The 21,426-nt window shown below is 38.1% G+C and overlaps 1 protein-coding gene and 1 long non-coding RNA gene across 38 annotated transcripts in view; one reads left to right on the top strand and one right to left on the bottom strand.

Annotated features, from left to right (window-relative positions):
- DLG2 (discs large MAGUK scaffold protein 2) overlaps positions 1 to 21,426 on the top strand; it is a 1,042,459-nt gene that overhangs the window by 759,350 nt on the left and 261,683 nt on the right. For all 37 annotated transcript variants that reach the window (XM_080581564.1, XM_080581542.1, XM_080581576.1 and 34 more), the window contains one exon: positions 12,198 to 12,353. In XM_080581564.1, coding sequence (XP_080437690.1) covers positions 12,198 to 12,353 — 156 coding nt within the window. The remainder of the gene's footprint in view (positions 1 to 12,197; positions 12,354 to 21,426) is intronic.
- LOC308190492 lies at positions 15,775 to 18,441 on the bottom strand. Its single transcript, XR_013947251.1, has 2 exons — positions 17,478 to 18,441; positions 15,775 to 17,417 (listed from the first exon to the last, which is right to left on the bottom strand). It is a non-coding gene; the product is annotated as an uncharacterized lncRNA (long non-coding RNA).

The raw sequence follows: 21,426 nt of genomic DNA, 5'->3' as shown, positions 1-21,426 counted from the left end.
TTTAAATGCCAGTTCCAGATTTTTCTTTACCTGAATATTTTTTTTGGCCAACAAAATATGTGTTTCTGTTGATAAAAACTTGCATTTTTGGTCTGATACTGAATCAGCATCTGGAAAAAATCGGTACATATTTTACTTAATTAAACTGTAGGAAAAAAATAGCTTGATCAGAGCACAAAGGATAGAAAAGTACCAAATCATCCTCAGCCACAAATTTTAATGAAGCTGGGTGTTATTCTTTAATTACTGAGCTTTTGTAAGTTGTGTATGCTATTGGTCCAGAATGCTGTCGGTTGAAAGGCATAATTTACTTTCTGTTTTGTTGGATTCATTTTAAATTCCCTGGGGATGGAAGCTTTTCCTTCCCGTATTTTTACAAAAAGATTGTCACATTTTAAAATTCAAATAAAATAACAAAATTTCAGGTCAGTAGAATGTGACATATATCGCTTAGATATAAAAGATATACTAGTTTCTAGTAAGATGGAAGTGTTGTGCAGGCAGTCCAGGCAATTCCTTGATTGTGGTATTAACGATTTCCTAATGCTCCTCAAGGGGATAAACAGGTATAATTCTCTGCTTGACTTGCTGCTCATGAAAAGGGAAGAACCAGTCCGAAAGGTGGTAAGAAGTAACAGCTCAGATCAGAGTGACCATGAGTTGGTGGAGTCCATGATTCAGAGGAAGTCTGGAAAGGTAGTCAGCAAGTTATGACCGTAGACTTCAGAAGAGCAGACTTCAGTCTTTCTGGAGAATTGCTAGGCAAAATTGCTTGGGATGCTGCCACACAGACATAGGTTCCATGAAAGATGGATGATTTCTAAATAAAACTTGCTGAGAACTCAGGAATGAGCCATACCATTGAGCTGGAAGACTGGGAATTCATCAGAAGGCCTTCTAAGCTATGTTAAGAGCTTCTTGAACTAAAATGCAAGATGTAGACAAGTGTTGCTTGCCTGCTTAGTGATAAAATCAGAAAGCTGATGGCTTTGATCTAAGATTTCCAAGGGTCATGAAGGGTAACAAAAAGTGATTCTGCCAGCATGCTAGTTTCAAAAATCAAGGCAAAAATTTATGGAGGACAAAACTGATGGAGAAGATGATGTAATGGCAGACAGTATAGAAAGAGTTTAAGTACATTATCATCTTTGCCAGGCACTGAAGGGACCAAGAGGTAATTGGAATAGTCAGCATGGATTTACCAAAGCAAATCATGTACTTGTACAGCCTGATTGCCTTTCCTGATGAAATGATGAGCTGTGTGGGTAACAGTGATTGTCCTATACCAGCTAGGGCCACAGTGCAGGGACTGCCTCATGTAGAAATGGCTCTTTGCTGGATGAAAACACAGCTAGCTCCAAAGGCATCCCTGGCCCACACCATAACTCACAAAACATGCATCTGATGTACTGTGGGGCATGTGGCGATTCTTTTACACCATTACCTGCCTTGGGGAGTGGCTGCAAAACTGGTCCAGGCCATCTCATTCCTCTTCTCTGTGAAGATCAGGAGAAGCTGTAACACACATGCTGCAGGATACAGGGAGTGCCCTTTAAAACTCCTCCAGCAGCCTCTCATCCAGACATAAGGAAGTGTTGGATAAATGGGTACATCTAATCTGTAGCTGGAAAGAAGGTATGACTTGTAAAGTCTTGGAAACCCCCTGGGTAGCCTTTTGGTTATCTCCTGGATTTTAAGCTGCCACCTTCCTTATTAGCCTTCTCTCAGCATGGCTGTGCACTTTTGCAAGCTACAGCAGATTTGGTAAGGCTTTTGCCACAATCTCCCACAGAGCTCTCATTTGAAAGATGAGGAAGAGTGGACTAAAAGAAGAGATTGGGTTGGGAGCTGACTGAACCAGTAGGCTGAAAGGGTAATGATCATCACTTGACATCTGTCAGGCAGGCAGCAATGAGCAGAGTACCGCAGGATACGCCAGGTGTCAGTTGAATATCTTCATCAATGACGTAGATCATGACACAGAGCGCACCCTCAGCAGTTTTGTGGATGATGGTAAGTTAAGGTGGAGTTACTGACATGACGAAGGGCAGAGCTATATTCCAGAGCGATCTTGATTAAACACAAGAATTGGGCCAGGAGAAACCTCCAGTAAGGAGGTTCAGTAAGAAATCTGAAATAAGGTTTCAGTAAGAAATTTGAAGTTCTGCACCTGGGGTGGAACAGCTGCACACACTCATATGAGCTGTGAAACAAATATCTGAATTACAGCTACATTGGAAATGACCTGAAGGTTACAGCAGATGCCAGGCTGAACATGGACCCAGAAGTGAACTCTCATTACAAGGCAGGTAATCAGAATACTGGGCTACGTTAGGAGAAAAATGGCCAGTGGATAAAGATATGTTCTTGCAGACTGACTAGTTCCTGTTTTTTGACTTCAAGAGGGATGTGGATAAACAAGAAAGGGTCCATCAGATTCTGAGTCTTAAATCTCATGGAAGTTACAGACACATTGAGGGAGCTGGGGCTTGTTTAGTGTTATCAAGAGGAGACTAAGGGTCATTCTAAGAGCATCCTACAACCACTCAGCAGCAAAGATGATGAAAGCAAACTCTTCTCAGTAGTGACAAAATGCAAAAAGGATCAAAGGCCAGAAGTGTTTGTTTGGCATGATCTGATTTCAACTGAAGAAGGAATAAAAAGACACCAGGTGAGTGAGGTAGTGCTGGAGCATATTGCCCATATGGGTTGTGAAGTATCCATCCTTCGAGATTTTTAAGATTTGGTTAGATAGAATCAAGGCTGATCTGATCTAGCATTGGCAATAATCCTGCTTTAAGCGTGAGATTGGATGAGATGACCTATAGTGGTCCCTTCCTGACAACTTTTCTATGATAACTGGGAAGAAAAAAGTGATTTGTTGTTTTAGTGTTTTGTGGAATATACACTACTAATAGAGCTGAAATAGAAGTAATGATTTACTCTTTAGCAGATGTCTGCCTTTCTATTTCCAGTAAAAAATGAAATCCTGTAGTTTTTAGATGGTTGCTCCTTCTGGCTTTAACAAACAACATAGGTAAAAGATGCATAAAATAAAGAACTACCATCTTGAGTTTTTACTTCCTTTTTAACTTCAGAAAATAGTAACATCAAACTGCTGTGCTTCAACAGATAAAAAATGTACTTTAACATTTAACTCTGGGTAGACATTAAAGATTCATGGATGGAAAAGCTGTCTGAGTTATCTGTTTTGCTGTGAAAAGCAAGTTTGACTTCTTCTATATGCATCTTTGCAAAATAACATTTTCTGGATGAGGAGGAGGTGCTGGGGATTGGGAGGGAGAAAAAGGAGAACCATTAAGTTGAAGTCTCAGGGGAAATTTTCCCTGTATTGAGAGCAGCATTCTTCAACTGTTTCTTGGGTACTTACATAAGCCTGCTTGTTGAATTGAGGTTATTTTATAGAAACACCTTTAAAGTTGTATTGATGCACAGATTTGACTGTTCAGGATTAAAGCATTACAAATAATATGAAGTTATGCATGTTATAAAACTATGAATAGCAGTTGTTTGACAATGGTTTGGGCTTTTGTTGAGTACAAAAATAGGGATAAAGAACTGCAGATTTTAGTAGTGTTCCATTGGGATTTCGAATGAGTTGACTTCATCCAGAGTTGTCAATCATCCATTGACAAAACACTCTGCATATTTGAAAAGTGTGTATTTGCTGAAAGGAGTTAGCTTAGCTGCATTTCTTGCTCTTTTTGTGAGGGAACAGAACTGAAACTCTTGTATCCCAGATGAAGAAGAAGAGCACTGAGTATTGTAGGTAGTGCTTTCACACAGTGAATTTTGCACCATGTTTTTGACTCAACATTGCTCTATAAGCGGTGAAAAAAAGACATGCAGAAGTATGCTGGTGCAGTTATATGGATATGACAGGTAATTATTAGCTCTCAGCAATCATATCATTATGCCTAACCTAAACTCAGCAAGTAACCTATGCCTTAAAGAGGATTAATTACATATAGTAATATTAAATCACTTGTAACACTGTCAGCAGATTAATTGTTCCAGCTAGTACTTTAATGCTTTTTTTTTTTTTTTTTTCCCTGAGGCTGGACAGCAAAGGTTGCGTGTTTGTTTTATTTTAAAATTTAGTGTAAATTACAGCTGTTATTTTTAAAGTAACTTTAATTAATTACGAGTATCATCAAATTGAATTGTATCTATTTTAAACCATAGCAGTTTGGTCATTTAAGGAGTAGAGGAAGAATTACATGGCTTAGTTCATGCTAAAAATCATGGTGATATATTTTAAATATTATAATATTCCATACGTAGCATGAGGGTGTTGAATTCTGGAAGCTGATGAAGTTCAACCTACATAGAATTTCTACTGCATTTATGAAAATCTGTCTAAATGCCAACGAATACATGTCTTTGGAAAAACTGCAATTCATTTATCTTTATATATCTTTATATATATATATGTATATATATATATGGGTAAAACTCTTTTGAATTCCATCCTCATACTGTAGTGCAGCAAAGCTTCTCCCAACTTTACAATACTGACTAGATTGTTTAAAAAAGCCAGCATGACTGAGCCCAGCATTATATGGCCCAAGCTAGTTTTTCTCTCTACTTATATCTTCCAGCCCTTTCTGACATAGAAACGTAATCATGAGTGATTCTTCTCAGTGCTCCGAATGCCCAGTCCTGTCAGATTTGAACATTGAAAAGGTTGGAGGAATGGGAGGGAGTGTATTTGGCAAGGAATTACAGTGAGATTGGATGTAAAAATGAGTGAGAACTTGTCAATGTTTGTGTGAAAATGGAAATCACAAGCAGAGAAGATGTATTTATTGTGCAAGTAAACTTAAATTTAGGACAAGGAAGGACATAAGTGAGAAATGGGTGAAGAGACGTGAAGAAGCATTAGAGAAAAATATCCTGGAGAAGAGCAACAATGAATTTCAGAGTTGCTGAACCAGCAACTCTCTCAGACAATAAAAACTGAAGTTTGGGATAATCAATAGTTGTGCAAGAAGACAGGGGCAAGGAGCAGAGGTACAGAGCAGGTAACAAAAGTTGCTGATACGATGCTAGCAGGATTAAACTGAGGCCATCACTCTAGAAAAAAAATGAGAGGAACCCAAGATTTCTGAGGTTTGCAGGACTAGACCATGATTTCTGCAGGCAGTCTGTCATTATTGCTCAATAATTGCGTTGCTTGTCCTTCTGGAGGATGACAGCCTGCTGCTGCTGCTGGTCACTCCCTGTCTCTCATGTGGTAGAGATTTCGTGCTCTAGATCTGAATTTGGTGACTCTGCTGATGATCATATTGATTTCAACATGGTGTTCCATAATAGTATTTCTTTCTTGGTTTAGCCTTTTATCAACCTAAGCAATTATACAGTAAATAAATAAATAAATACAAAAATCCTATTCACGTTACACATTAAATGTACAGTTAGGAAAATTAAAAAATAAATTTGCCTGTATAACCTTAAATTGGACCCTTAGTGTAATGCAATGTTACAGTACTTAGTTATGCTATCATCTAACAACAGCTCCTTCTAGAATTCTATCAACAGCTTTTCAGAAAAAGAAGTCACAGTTGTATTTTTTAGCCCTATATTATTATTTGCTGCCTTCAATAAAGCAACTATTTTACATTTCATATATTTAGTACACAAACTTTAAATTTATTGTTAAACTTTAGAAATGCATAATAATTGTCTGTGTAAGATTTCTGTTTGCTACCGCATTGTTAGAATTCATAATAATTAATTTTAAAGTGAAATTTTACTTATTGTAAAGTCAGCAGACAATCTGTTATGTCCTGAGTAATCTACACGTATTCATCAAATCTGTCAGAGATTCCCAAAGAATGGGATTTGACTATTTCTATCAGTGGAAGCTACTTAATACTCAGTTCTTTACAAATATAAATAAATAAATAAATAAATAAATAAAATAAAATTGCAGTCTAGCTTAAGGCTTGTATGTAGATTTTTGAAATAAGATAGTGGAATCAGCAGTTATAATACAGGCAGTAATGGTACATAATGTTTAATAGTGCACAAAGTAAAAAATTGAGCCTAAGTACACACTACATGTATCCACCGACATGGACTCTTAAAGCAGCTATTACCACTTAAGCAAGATGCCTTGGGGTAAATGTGTTTAATTCTGTAACAGTGTCAGCTCAGTTCTCAAGAGCAGTCAAAAGGGTAATTAGAATTTAAATAGGATCTGATAGGAAAAGAAGAGAGTACTAAAGATAATGTTTTTCTATATGAATCTATGATGCATCCGATTCTTGAATACTACATGAAGGCAACTCGATATAGCCCCAGAATAGGGTGACAGATGATCAAGGGTGTAGCATGGCTTCCAGGTAGAGCTACATAAATGATAACTCCAGCATAGAAAAAGAATGATAGGGAGTAATAGAACAGAGATCTGCAAAAGCACCTGTAATAGGGAAGTTAGCAAACAATTATTACTGGCACTTTCTTATAACTCAGTGGCAGGGAGTATTCCATACATTGCCAAGTAAGTTTAAATTACAGAAAAAATAAATGTTTTTGAAATGTTCCCAAATGTTATCAATGTGCTACCAAGTAGCAGGCTTACAATACACAGAGGTGGAAATTTTTGGTATGTCATGATTGATTTGCTGGACTCACTGCCACTGGGTGTTGTTATGCCTAGGAACCTAGCAGTATTTAAATACAGATGAGGAAAAGTGCACAAATTCACAGTGGATAGACCCAGTAAACACAATTTGCTTGGCTTTCATTTCTGGTCCATGTGGTCCCTAATATGCTGATTTTCAGCAGCTAAGCAGGGAAGGGACATTATTTACTGTCCTTGTTCCCTGAACGTCCCTGCAAGGGACTAGGTACTGGTGCAGATGTGCCTGCAGTCTGACATTCTCACGATTCCTATGTGAAACATTCTTCTTTTCTGTTTTGCTGCAACAGAAAATTGAACTGATTTTTTTATTATTATTATTTTTTTTTCAAATTAGGCAGTCATTTTATTTCCTAATTCCTAATGTTTAAGACTCATGAATGTAGAACTAGGTGTAGAATATTAGAAATTCTAAATTATTCTATTATGCCTTCTTGTAGGCTGTTGAAAACATGATTAAAATGTTTAAATTGTATTGCTAAGAGTAACGAGGTATCCTTACTATTCATTGCAGTGCTAAAATACTGCTATGATCTCAAGCACTTGTTTTGCAGTTATGGAAAACTTTAAGGCTCATGAACATAGCAGTTAATAATGCAAAAGCTGGGAAATAATTGATTACAGAAGGATTTCCAGAAAGAACTGGGGTAATATCCTTCTTGTAGTTTCCTCCAGCTCTTCACACACCTTCTCTGACAGTCTTCCAGTTGAAATAAACATGTCATGTGAGTGTTTTGGTCTTATTCAAACTGCTAGGACATAACCTGTGAAATAAAATCAACTTTCAATTTTAAATAAAACTTCTGAACAAGATGTATGGTTCTCCTAGAAGGTCATATGAATGAGAAACTAAACAAGTCAAAGACATACATATGAGTCATTGGTTATTAGAAATAGAAGACTTCATTTCTATGAAATTACTATTGATTTGTGTTTTTATAGTGACATAATTTCAAAGACAGTTCTTTTCACACTTCCTAACAACGTTATGTTAGCAATACTAATGTATTATATGTTTTTATTGAACTTGGATACAATTAAAAATTGCTACTCAGAGGAAAAACAAAACAAAACAACAAAATCAACTGTTGGAGACTTGTAGAATTGTGAGATTTACTTTCTCTCAGATTGAATTTAGCATTTCCTGACTATAGCCCTACAGACTCAATATGCTATGAGGGTTTAGCTGGTTACCTTCCATAACACAAATGGTTTTAAAATAAAAAAAAAATAAAATGAAAGTGTTAACATTTAATGTGCTATGTGTTGGCAACCTGAATCCTCACAAACAGGATTCTGCAATAAGAAAAGTTAAAATTAAATTGAGGGCCCTGCATGATGCTGAGGAGAGAATAGTTTTAATAAGGCCATCTTCTTATAACTTCTGTTGTGCAATAAAGCCAGCCTGAAATAATAACACAATGATGTTCCAACGAAGAAAAATAAAGACTATAAACAACTAGGAGGATTTGCTTTTCTTACACAATCTGTTATGAAAGAAATAAACAGAACCTTCACCAGATCAATACTCTACCTCCTCCTCTTACTGTTTTTTGCTGTTACACAAATTAGTTAAACCTTACTGTGGAAATCTTGCCTCTTTACAGCTAGGTCTCTACTGATTAACATTCCAGCTTTCAATTTTTGGGGGATAGAAAAGTAATTTATTACTATCTGCTGTTCAAGCCACCATTTAAAAGCTTACCTTGTGGCACTGACTGACTTGATTCTCTCTCCAGTCACTGAATTATCTTCTGAGGCATGCTCAAGCAAAGCTATGCTACTGCTGATACTTTCTGATGCCTTTCCTCTGCTCTTGTACACCTGATTCTCTTTCTAACTTAATTATTCCTGTCCATCCTGACCTAGTAGTTGCTGCTCTCATTTATCATAGGGATTACATTTTAGCTTGCAGATAAAAACAAAGAGCTGTAACCTGTGTTAGTCACAAACAAACAAACAAACAACAACAACAAACAGTTTAAAAGCAGAAAAGGATCAGATCTGCTAAGATATTACAGAAGCAGTTAGTTATTGTTCAGAGTAGACCCATATTTGACAATTACTTCTTGGATAAATTTATTATCATTTTATTGAGTATACCTTAATATTCACTCTGACATTTTAAGGGTATTCTTTTGAGTAAGTCTTCTGTGAAATTAAGACAATGAACAAAATGCATTCTGAAACAGTTCTTTGTCCTTCATCATTTTTAAAATTGCAAACATTGCTTAGTATTTATTATAGAGACAAACCCTCTGAAGCTGTACCTGCTGTCTCTGAAAGTGATGCAATTGCAAATAAACTACAGTGATTTGGTCTTTAAAAATATATATATAGCCATCTTTTACATTTTAGTTACAGCATGATATGTTATCTGCTGCATGTATTTTTGATTCATTTGAGGAATTAATGCATCATAAAATAAAGCCTCATTGTTTTGTTTGACTCTTACTTATTTTGCAAGATTGTTGTCTTCCAAAGAAGGCAGGCACTGTTGTAGATAAGTACTAGCTTGCCATAGAGAACAAGGTGAGAAGTCAGGATGATGTTTCAAGATAGGCTGTTTCAGAAAGTGTCTTAAATTACTTTTAAAGATTACTGGCCTATATGAACCACAATTTGGGTGACCAGGACAGCAATCTGCCCAGTATATTTTAATCATTCTACTCCTTTCCATTATTTATGCTTTCAGTTATTTTTATCTTATTTAATTTGCATTTGCTAAATCAAATTAGAAGATAACATAAATTTATACTGATTTGAGCTTGATGCTTGATGTTGTATTCTACTTACTTTTCAAGTTCTTGCTTTTCCTTTTCCAATACAATGTATAGCCAGGGTCCAGATATGTAGTTGGCAGTGTTAGCATTCAGCAAGCCATTTGTCTAAATAGTATGAAAGTATCTAAGCAACCTGATCAGTCCATGGTTTTAATGACCACAAAAAATGACATCTGATGGCAAGTTTTATGGTGATACCAGTTCATTTCATAGGCCTTACAATAAGGACACATATTTTAAATTAACTGATGTCTGGAATCCTATTCTAAGCAAAGGATTAAAAGGGTAAGTTTGAATTCTTTTCCTTAACCTTAAGAATTCTCACTAGCTCAATTACAGGTAATATGTTGTTAGCTAGGTCACAGTATCATTTCTGTTATAGCAATGAACAGAGGACTTTATACATCAGCACAGTCACTTGAGAAAGGATTGTTCCAATTTTCTGTCATCCTACCATCCAGCAAGATGGAAAGGAGAGAAAATACTAAATGTTTCAAAATTTCCTGGGTTCCACAAGACATTTTGTTTGTGACCCATGTTTATATTTGAAGGAGTAATTTGATTTCAATATCTAGGGTGATGCTGAATGTTTATCTTCATTTTGCTTTTGGAAGCAGTTTGTAACTGTCCATTAGTGTAGCAATCCCTCATATCTGTCCATCTCTATAGCATGATTTGAGTCTCAGCACAAGCTTGGATGGTCAGTCACTGGTGACTTAATATAGTTTGAGCATTCACAATTTTTCAAAGGGTAGCGATACTCTCATGTCATCTACCACTCAGAGATGAGTAACTTGTCTTTAATAAGTGAGCAAGCTGATTATGGACTGGTTAATGTCTTGAGCCATAGAGAAATCTACAGTTTGTATCCATCTTCCTGCACTGGGGAAATATTTCTTCATTTTTTTCACAGTAGGCATCATTTATATTTATTTTTATTTGTTCTTTAATATATTGTCTAAAAAAAAGTGATTTTTGAGGGAATAAAAGGCAGTATATGTCAAAAATTAAAAAATGTATGTGTAGTCTTTTATTTTTTTTTTCTTTTCCTCTGGATTTTTGGTGTTGAAAACAGCAATTGATTTAGTAAATAAATTATTAAATCTAGCCCTCTGAAACAAGTGTGAGATGTGCTAAGAAAAAAACATTTGCTATTTTAAGTTCATTTTAAAAAGAATTGTGCTATATGCATGACAGAATGCTTTATAATCAAATGAATGACAACTTTGCTGTTTTGATAGTTGGTAACCTTAAATTGCCACTTTTAACTGTAAAGTTTTCCCTGGGAAAGTCAGGCAGAGAGAGTTCTCAAATCATATGTCAGATTGCTATGAATAATGTTATTAGCATTAAGTGAGACAAATTTTTACGTAAAGCAGCTAGCTACTCCTTTTTCCCCAAAGAACAAAACCAGAAACTAACAACAAAGGAAAATATATTCTCTGTATCTGCCAGTGCATCCACGACCATAACAAATTCTGGTACCTGTGAAAGTCAGCACAAACCACACCCGTGTGAGGCACAGAATAGCCAGAAGAACCAAAAGAGTTTCATTAACTGCCTGGCCTCTTGATATTTTCAGGTCTCTGAAATAAGATTTTCATCTGGCTAATGCTGTATTGCTGTGATCAAAGACAGTGCCATGTACTGGATCTTCTGGCAGAAGCTAGGATATGACAGCAATTTTATCTTGGCACTCTTTAGAGCAGCAACTCAGGAAATTATGAGTCAAGCTTCACTCTGCCAGTAGGCCCAGAGTATCTGCTGGGGCCCACACAATAGCTGGAGAAGTTACATGACTGGAAATGTACTATGTGGTGCTTTTTTTCTGAAAACTGCTGGTTGTCTCATGTGGATCCCTGGGTGGTACTAAAGGCTGCATCCCCTCCTCCACTCTCCCCAGGAGGCTCCCTGGGAGGTTCCTGGTAAGTATTTCTTCTCCCAAGTGGTTGGACCCTAGGCAGCAGAAAAGAAATGCTAGGTGACCTCTCAGTGCCTATTTTAGGACATTATTCCTCATATCTGGCCTCACAGGTGGCTGTCCATAATTTGGAGCAAGAGAGTAAGTGAGATTACTGTAGCCTTGACAGCAAGATTACCTGTTTGGGATGTGGTCTGCATAATCAGATTTTGAAGGCTGAATCTGAAAAGAGTGCAAAGAACTGTTGAAAGGAATTACCTGCCAGTGAGATGAATTGCTTGCACAGTGTTACCATCTCTACAGTGTTGTTCTAGGATATGGCTCACATTGACTACAGCTTCATTAGCAAAGCCTCAGAACAATGAGGCAGGAATTTTTTTTTTTTATTTTTATTTTTAACAAATAATATGTACTTCATCTTAACCTAATGGGTAAAAACACCTGTTTTCAGGTAATAAACATCATATTTTCTTCTAAGTGGTAATATAAGAAAAGTTTGAAAAAGAAAAATAAGAAAAAAAAAAAGAGCATTTGGGAAAATTTGTCACTGAACTTCAGAGGTAAGGTATTCCCATTCAGTGCCATACTTCTGTAAGCCAGTTTTATGGCACACTTATATTTGGTCTATATATGCAGTTGCTTGTATGCTGTAATACTGTTCAAATTCTAAAGTTACCTTTAACAGCACACTTTACTTGTCAGAAAAGCCCTACTGAAAGGGTCTTGACATATTTGCTGTGCATGCTTTTAAACTGATTGCTGTTTTCTCTGTATTCTTGGCCACTAATATGCACCTGATCTTTTACTCTTGTCTCTGTATCACCAGGCCTCCTGAACCTGTTTACAGCACTGTGAACAAACTGTGTGATAAACCACCTTCTCCTAGGCACTATTCCCCTGTCGAGTGTGACAAAAGCTTCCTTCTTACAGCTCCCTATCCCCACTACCACGTAGGCCTGCTCCCTGACTCTGAGATCACCAGGTACTGCATGCGCTTCTTCCTCACCTCCTTCACTAGAGTGCATGAACATCATTAGATTTATCTCATAGTTTGCATCTTCACCATAGATCTTCTTTTTCTACAACTTTTGCTTATTTTTAACCATGCTTTAACATCTGCACCACTGAAAGATATATGCTACCTTGGTATATAATTTTGGTCATCCAAAATCCAGTGATGATTACAGGCAATGTTTTGATCCATTGGAATGGTGCTCTAAAATAGGCTATGTCATATGTACTACATTTTACAACTTAATTCAATATATGTTTATCTGTAGATATGGAAAGTAACTAAGACTTCACTGAAAGCTGTAGTAATTTGGTTTGAATTCAGTCATTTTATTTCCATGTTGTGCATACTTGGTTCATCTTTGGGTTTACAGGGTGGCTGCCTAAGCCACTCAGAAGAAAATGAGAAAAAAAAATAATCACCTCCTTCACCAAGTCACTGTTGAAGGTATGTTTAAAATTTAGTGCTCTGTAGGCTAGCTGTGCTCTGAGAGGACAGTTAGTAAAACCTAAAATGATGAGCATTTTCCTGATTGAAGAAATGGAAGACACTGCTATAAAATAATTAGTGATTACCTCCAAGAAATATCTAATAAAGAAAAACATACTATTCAAAACTGTATGGTAGTGTAACCAGGCTACTCTTCCATAGTCTGTTAGCATAGTAGCAAACTATTTGCAAACAGGACATCTTTTATATTCTACAGCAGAAGAAAAATAATTATATTTGGAGCTTTGATCATAGACATTTAGCACAGAAAGCACTTTTCAAAGAAAAGAGTACTGTGGGAAGAGGAGAGCAGAAGCGTGTAAGTAGAAAGTAAAACGCTAAATTAATGTAAGATACAATAACAGGAAAGAAACCCTGGGGATTAGAAAAACAGCTGTGGAAGGCATTGCAGTGCTATGAAATAGGAAGATAAATTAAAAAAGCAATAAGACAAATATGATTGAAAAATGCAACAGATGTGGTAAGACCATACAGAAGCTGTTGGTTTATTAGAATGAAAACTGTGTAGCTTCTAGAATTTGTAAAAAGATGCTTAATCACTGGATAAAGTGGTTAGTCCAGCTGCTCGGGCCAGTACAGATATGGCTGAAAAACAGTGATAAGGTCAACATTTCTATAAAGGTATAAAAAAATCCAGAAGGGTGCTAGGCACTAACAAATCTGTCCACAATATTTTTAATTTCTCTGCAGATACTAACTTAAAGGAAGTAATAATTCAAAAAAAAAAAAAAAGTAAAATGATTTTTACGTACATGAGTAATTTGTCTATAAGCATTACAATGCTTCTGTATGTTCAGAGACAGACAACAGAGGAGATCATTATAAAAATATCCTTATTCAACAGTTTTCCTTTTAGAAAGAAAGGAACCAACCTGAATTAGCAAGTGAAACAAGCGGGTTCCATGGGAATTTGCTGCCATGCAGGTGTGCATTGGGAGCACTGAGGACTGTAGCTTGCTAACCATAGACAGGTACAATCCATCGCTCAGTAAATGGTGAATCTTTATAGACAGGACTGTCAGGGCTGTGCCGAGAAGGGTGAGTTTGTTTAGGGTACTACCTGCAGACCAGATATTCAGATGTCAGTAATCAGTGGAGCCCTAGAGAGCTAGGATTTGTGCCTACTTGGTGTTGTTCACTACATCCTTTTGTTTTGCCATGTGATTGATTGAATACTTGGTCATCAGACATTTGATGACCTGCTATCAGGACTTAAAAACCTGGGTTTTGTTCTACTGAGTGTCAGTTAATGGTTCTCTTTAATAACAAGGTTTTATTTATCTTCTTTCCAGTTTGATGTAAAAATAAGCCCTAGTGCTTGTGCATTTAACCATGTTGTTTGTTTCAGTGTTCCAACAAAAACTTCAGAGAGATTACAAAAAGATGAGAAAAGACAACTCATGGTTAAATGCTCTGCAATATGCTCTGCTATATGCTGTGGTAAAGGCAACTGATTGCTATCATTTATACTTCCTCCCCACTGTGTAATTACATTCAGATGGAAAATATGACAGTTTTTGATATTCTCAAATGCTGTCAGCTTTTCCACTAGACTTTTTGAATAACTGACCATGGAAGAAACCAGCTGAAATACTTTTCACTGAAGTGCTTTTGGTGAGGAAAGTGACAGCTTTACAACACACACCATGATCCAATCTCCAAATGGACCCAGTATTTGTAGTTGGACAGTATATTTTAGAAAAGTATTAAGCCCTTTTAAACACTATTAGAAGTGGCTATTTTTTCAGAAGTGTTCATTGTGTACAGTCCTAATCTTCACAAAGGTGATGTGTCTCAGGGATGCATTGTGTTGAATATTTGGAAGAACTAATCCATAAGAAGACTATCTTTTTATTTCTGCTACCATCTTTATTGGGATCTGCACTACAAAAAAATCCTCCAATATTGCTCAAGTATCTTGAGGGGTCTCCCTTTACTCACATCCTCAAAAATTCCTCAAAGCCCTATTCCCCCAGGTTATATACTGATTTGCTCTCCAGTCAAATATGAAGAGATCTCTGTCTTCTTGCAGAGGTCCTAGAAAATTCAGAATTTGTTAGCCGTAGGTTTAAGGAAGGTGCAGCGGTTACTTGCTTGTTTAGGTGACTGCAGTTGTTGTATCTCAGTGCTCCAGTACTGAGAATCTGCTGGTGAACTGCAAGAAATTTGATTTGACAAATAGCTCTCCCAAAAGAAGAGGAACATGATGTCTTGTTCTCCCAATTGAAATGCTTGTAAGCCAGCCAACACCTTTCAAACTGCTGCTCCAGATAATTTGTTAGCTACTCCTCAGATGATCACTTTGTCAAGGCTCATTAACTTAATAGGCAAAGAGAATTCATAGGCCAAAGCCTTATTTGTCTATAATAAATTCAAGTTTATAACCTTTGCTTTTATGGTGATCTATATCGGCTTCTGGGAGGCTTGGCAGTCTAGAACAATATACTCAAATTTTAGGATTAAAGTTATTTGTTTTCTGATCAGATCTTGTGCATTGACGTTAACAGGTCTGTGTCAATGTTCAAGAGCTGAAAATCTGTCCCACCGAAGGCAGAAAAAAATCTGTACCATCAAAGTAGAGAGAAATTTTGGAGTAGTAGGTTTCCCTTTGAGAGCACCAAGTGGGAATGGATACAGGATTTTCAAGTCCTGGCCTCTGTCATTATTGACAATTATGTGTACAATTAGAAGATAAGTGACAGCTAAAGAAAATTGTAGCTCAGACTAACACTGTTTCTACAAACAAGAGACTTTGTTTCTGCATAATGTAACAGAACATGTTGAGTTCATGGTCTTTGTGCTGAGAGCTTCATTACATTCATCACAATGACACACTTCAAAAATGCTTCAGTTCTGTCCAAAATTGACTTCCCTGTCTTCACCTTTTTTTCTTTTTTTTTTTTTTTTGGCACTCCAGTTGCCAGCACAGTTTTTGCTAAAGGGTAGCCTCAATATCGTTAATTTGTGGGATATTTTTCTTTCATAGTTGTTTGTTTTTCTCCTAAGCTTTTGATCATGAAGCCACGTGATAGCATCAATATGTTTGAATTCATGTAGTGGAAAACCATACTTTGTAGTCACAGGAGAAAAGCTTGGAAATATGATCCATTCTTAGAAATAAATGAAAATTTTGTTCATCCTAAGTCTGGTATTTGTGAGCTTTCAGATCCCACTTTGGGGGCTTGAGTGCCTGAATTTAAAATATTTGGCTTGCTTTTTAAATTAAGATTAGTTTATTGAAGCCTGGCCCAGTTCTAGCTGACACTGTGATCTGCAATCTTAGGCAAGGTACTTAATGATTTTGTATTTTATTTTCCCAGTCTATGAAAGTATTTTAACAGTGATCTCATGAGCATCTCTGAAAACTAGTGCTATCTGTGACAATTGCAACCTATTATTAACAGCAGTTTGTGTTATTATTTAATAACACAATGTTTGTGTTATTATTTAATAACACAGTGAATGATTTTAAGGTATTGGATAAATTAATGATAACAGTTCGTGGGACCGCCATTACTTTTTCACCAATGGGGATTAGGGGGAAAAGATACTGTTGGCACAGGGCTCTGCAGCAAAGTCTTTTACAGAAAACAAAATGCTATTTTCATAGATATTCAGGGGTAACTGAGCATCACATGACTCAAAATAGTTATGCAAATAAAATTGTGCGTAAGTGTATACAATGCATATTGGTAAGGAGCCTATAATGTCCGTAGTTTTAATGATTGATATGTGGGGCTACTTCTGATGTGTGGCTGAATTCCCACAGCTGCCAGCATGAACACACAAGGGCCACTCTGCTCAGTATTCTCTGCAGCTGACTAGTGCATGCCTACAGTGCTATGCACTACTGATTATGGTCACTTCGTTTCATTTTAGGGATCCCTGAGATCCTTCTATAGGGTGTGAAGGGACAGCTGAGAAGGTGCTGTTTTCTTTTCACTGATCTTATCAGGAACCTAATGTAACTACACTTCACAATGGTGTGAATGGTGGGGCTCTCTAGTGCTTATTGCTATAGTGTTCTTTCTCATTTGTTATTATCTGCGTGGATTTTTCTTCACAATAACTGTAGTGGTTTCACACCCATGGCTAGCTAAGCATCACCACACCACTCTCTCACTCCCACTCCTCAACAGAACACAGGGAGAAAGTATGATGAAAGAAAAGCACATGGGTTGAGATAAGGACAGGAAGATAATCCACAAATTACTGCCTTGGACAAAACAGAGTTAGCATAGGGAGATTAATGTTATTTTCTGCCTATCGCTAGCAGACTACAGCAATGTGAAACTAAAAGCAAAATAAAAACACCTTCCTCCAATTTACTCTCTTCCACCTCCTCCTCCCAAGAAGTGCAAGGGAATGGGGAATGGGGGCTGCGGTCAGTCCCTGACTCTTCGTCTCCGCCGCTCCTTCACGGTCACTCTCTGCCCCTGCTCCCCGTGGGGTCCCTCCCACGGGATGCCGTCCTTCCTGAACTGAGCCTGCGGGGGCTGCCCACAGGCTGCAGCTTTTCAAGAACTGCCCCAACATGGGTCCATACCACAGTGCCCATCCTTCAGGAGCAAACTGCTCCAGCACGGGTCCCCCACAGGCGGCAGCTCCCCCCAGACCCCCTGCTCCTGCGTGGGCTCCTCTCCACGGGCTGCAGCTCCGGCCCGGGGCCTGCTCCTGCGGGGGCTCTCCATGGGCCGCAGCCTCCTCCAGGCCACATCCACCTGCTCCACCGGGGGCTCCTCCACGGGCTGCAGCGTGGAGATCTGCTCCGTGTGGGACCCGTGGGCTGCAGGGGGACAGCCTGCTCCACCAGGGGCCTCTCCACGGGCCGCAGGGGAACTTGTGCTGCGTGCCTGGAGCACCTCCTGCCCTCCTGCTGCACTCACCTTGGGGGCTGCAGGGCTGCTTCTCTCTCAGCTCTCACCCCTCTCTCCCAGCTGCTGTAGCACAGCAGGATTTTTTTCCCCCTTCCTTAACTCTGCTCTCCCAGAGGCCCATCTAGTGTAGCTCATGGCTCAGCTCTGGCCAGCAGCGGGTCCATTTTGGAGCCTTCTGGAGCTGGCTCTGATCTGACATGGGGCAGCTGCTGAGCTCTGCTCACAGAGACCACCTCTGCATCCCCGCTGCTGCCAAACCCTTGCCACATAAACCCAATGCAATAACCTGCTGGGAACAAGCTTATTGTCAAAATGATGCATATAGCTGTACTTTTGCGTGGCTGCCTTCCAGGGAGGCTCTTGTCATCATTATTGAAATTCACATCATACAGGAGTACTCATCGTCCCCTTTTCAATCCCATGTGTTTAATATTGGAATTATATCTCCCAAAACACATCTAGCTGTATTTTGAGCTTTCTGAAATGCCTGACAACCTGAAGATGGGATCTATCAAGGAGGCAGTAAATAGCATGGAGATTACAAAATTTCGTCTTCAATTTGCCCCAGATAAACACAACCACCTTTCTTGAATTTACAATGAACTTCTTCTGTTTTAGTCATATTCATTTACTTTGAGAAAAAAAAAGAAAAAAAAAAAAAGAAAAAAAAATTGCAAAATTGGAATTGAGTCTGTTTTGGACAAATGAGTTTAAATATTTAATATCAGAATTGTAGCAGATTTGTACTTTTCCCTATTATAATACCTTGGAATCAACTTCTGGACTGATCTTCGTCTTAAACAGTCCAACCACAGACAGCAAGCTTATATATGGGAACTAGTACCATTAAATAGCATTGCTTAAAGATGGTGGAAGGGAATAAGTGAACAATTCTTTGTGTGGACTTTGATCAGCAAAATAGGCAACACTGAGGTTCAACTTATTCAGTGCCAGTGGAAACAAATTCATCTTTTAGTCACAGAGCACTTAGGAAAAAAATGGTACATTTAAAATAAGCCTTGGTAAAGTATTTCACTAAAACCATAAGGTGGCATTTTCAAAGAATGAGCACCACTTCTCTTTTTGAAAACTGACTTTTAGACGTATCTGTGCCTAAACACATGTTTAGGCATTCAGAAGTACAGAATATATATCAGCCCCTAAGCAATTTAAGGTATTAAACTGGTCATCACGGAGTCTGATGTGGGTAGTGATGTTCATACTGATCAGCACTGAGGCATCCTGTTACTGATTTCAGTGAGAATTAGCTATGTGAGTGTTATAGTCTTAACTCCCTAAACAACATCCTTAGAAATTCAAGTACCTCTTTAACTCTGGCACCTAGATATTTCTAAAAATAAGCTTGACTCACAAGTGGGAACGCACATTGCAGTGGCTGACAAGACGCAGTCCAGATGCATCCAGCTACGTGCCCATAATGCTTGGCTGGGCTGGGCTGCTTCTGAATGCAGCTCAAGAACTTCAATATTTTATAGTCATATGTTATACACAAAACAAAATCAGCATAAATGGTATTGATTAACTCTCTACAAGTGGAATGCAATGTCCCAATGTAGATTGTCCCTGCATGTGAATCAGACTCCCGAGACCCTTAAATTATTCAGGATCTTTTGGAAATGATACAAATTCATGGTGGATTTGCCTTATTACTTTTAATTAACAACTTTAAAAGTCTCTACTGGAACGGTTTCCTGTAATTTCTTTTAAATCCTGATTCAAGTGTTCTCTTTAAGTAAATGATCCAGTCATATTGCTGTTGTAGTTAATGAAAGAAAAATGATGCTCAGCTTTCATGTTATTTTGCGTGGATGAATCTCTGACCCTGATAAGCACTAACATTCCTATAGACTCTCTTATGCTCTTTCCTTTTTCTTTAATGAAGAGATTTCTATTTTGGACACTATTAATTAAAATGATTAGAAAGATGCACCTTTAGAAAACTCAGAGAGATGATTGCAGGAGAAACTTAATCTGTAGAGGCATAAAATCTCTACAGTTCAAGTGGTTAATTATGTAAAGTTATAGAAGCCTTTCAGGTTAAGATGGGATGCTTCAGGTTAGAGCTGCTGGGCTTTATTTCCAGTTGTGCTGCTAACTAACTCTGTTTAGTTGAGCAGTCATGTAATTCTATTTGTCCTGCTTTATCTATCATTAATGATAGATAATCTTCTTAGTTATATTGAGAAGGATAAGTAATATCATTACACAGAATAGAAGAAAATTAAAAGGAAATAGGAAAAAAAAAAAAAGTTGTTTCTATTCTATCATTTGGGAAATGTTTTGTATTGTAGGAATAGCCTAAGAAGTCTAGCAGTATTCTTGGCTACATGAGGCAAAGCATGGCCAACAGGCCGAGGGAGGTGATCCTTCCCTTCTGCTCAGCACTGGTGAGGCTGCGCCTGGAGTGCTGGGTACAGTGCTGAGCTCCCAGTACAAGAGAGACCTGCACGCACTGGAGAGTCCAGCTCAGGGCTACCAAGGTAATCAAGGGACTGGAGCACTTCTCCTGTGAGGAGAGGCTGCAAGAGCTGGGGCTGTTCAGCCTGGAGAAGAGGAGGCTCAGTGAGGGTCTCAAAAAAATCTATAAATACCTGAAGGAAGGGTGTAATGAGGATGGAGTCATGCTATTTTTAGTGGTGTCAGTTGCAGGACAAGAGGCAGTGGGCACAAAGTGGAACACAGGAGGTTCAGTCTGGACATCAGAAATCACTTCTGTGCTGTGCAAGTGACAGAGCACTAGCACAGGCTGCCCAGAGAAGCTGTGGAGTCTCCTCCTTGGTGATCTCCCAAAGCCACCTGGACGTGGTCCTGGGCAGCCTGCTCTGGGTGTCCCTGCTTGAGCAGGGATTGGACCAGATGGACCCAGAGGTGCCTTCCAACCTCATCCATTCTGTGATTCTGTGAATCTGTGTTTCTGTGATTTTGTGAATATATAGTTTGATTTTCAGAGATACTGTGTTTTCTGTGAGCTATAGATCTACTTTTTTTTTTTTTTTTTAATGTTCTGCACTCATGGAAATTAAACTGTGTATTCTTAATGCATAAAATGTACAGAAATATTAACACAGTTTAGTTAAATAGCAGTATTTTCTTTACTAGGTCATTAGAGAAGAAATAAATGTCAGTTCTTACAAAGAAAACATCTGTAAATCACTGGTATTAAGTTTTTCCTGCTGTTATGATTACAAACATACCCATGTAGAGACATCTGGGAATAAAGGAAGCTGTATCCTTCCTTTTCAAACCTATAAGCAAGCTCTGAAATTCAATCTCTCAGTAAGACCAAAGAAACACTCCTGAATGCCAGTCCTATGCGCCAATGCTATGCCTTTTCTGTGTTAATGGTGAAGACTGGGACGAGGAGACTAAAAGGATATCAGACCACTTTTAACTGGATCCTGCCTGAGGATTTTGGCCTGGACAGTCTGTCACCCAGCATGGGGAGGGTGAGGTGGACCATGATACCCAAACTGAAATTTAACTGGATCCTGATGTCTGCTACAGAGGATGCCACCCACCCACCTAACACTGTCTCCTGCAGTTATTGTCTAGTGATGTTTCAGATTATTTCATGAAAATCCAAACAGTCCATTCATAACTAAGTCCACACCATAACTATTTTGTTTGAAACAACA

This window comes from Anser brachyrhynchus, assembly GCF_964034855.1.
Source record: "Anser brachyrhynchus genome assembly, chromosome: 1".
NCBI classification, from domain to species: domain Eukaryota; kingdom Metazoa; phylum Chordata; class Aves; order Anseriformes; family Anatidae; genus Anser; species Anser brachyrhynchus.
This window is presented reverse-complemented; position numbering and strand designations above follow the sequence as displayed.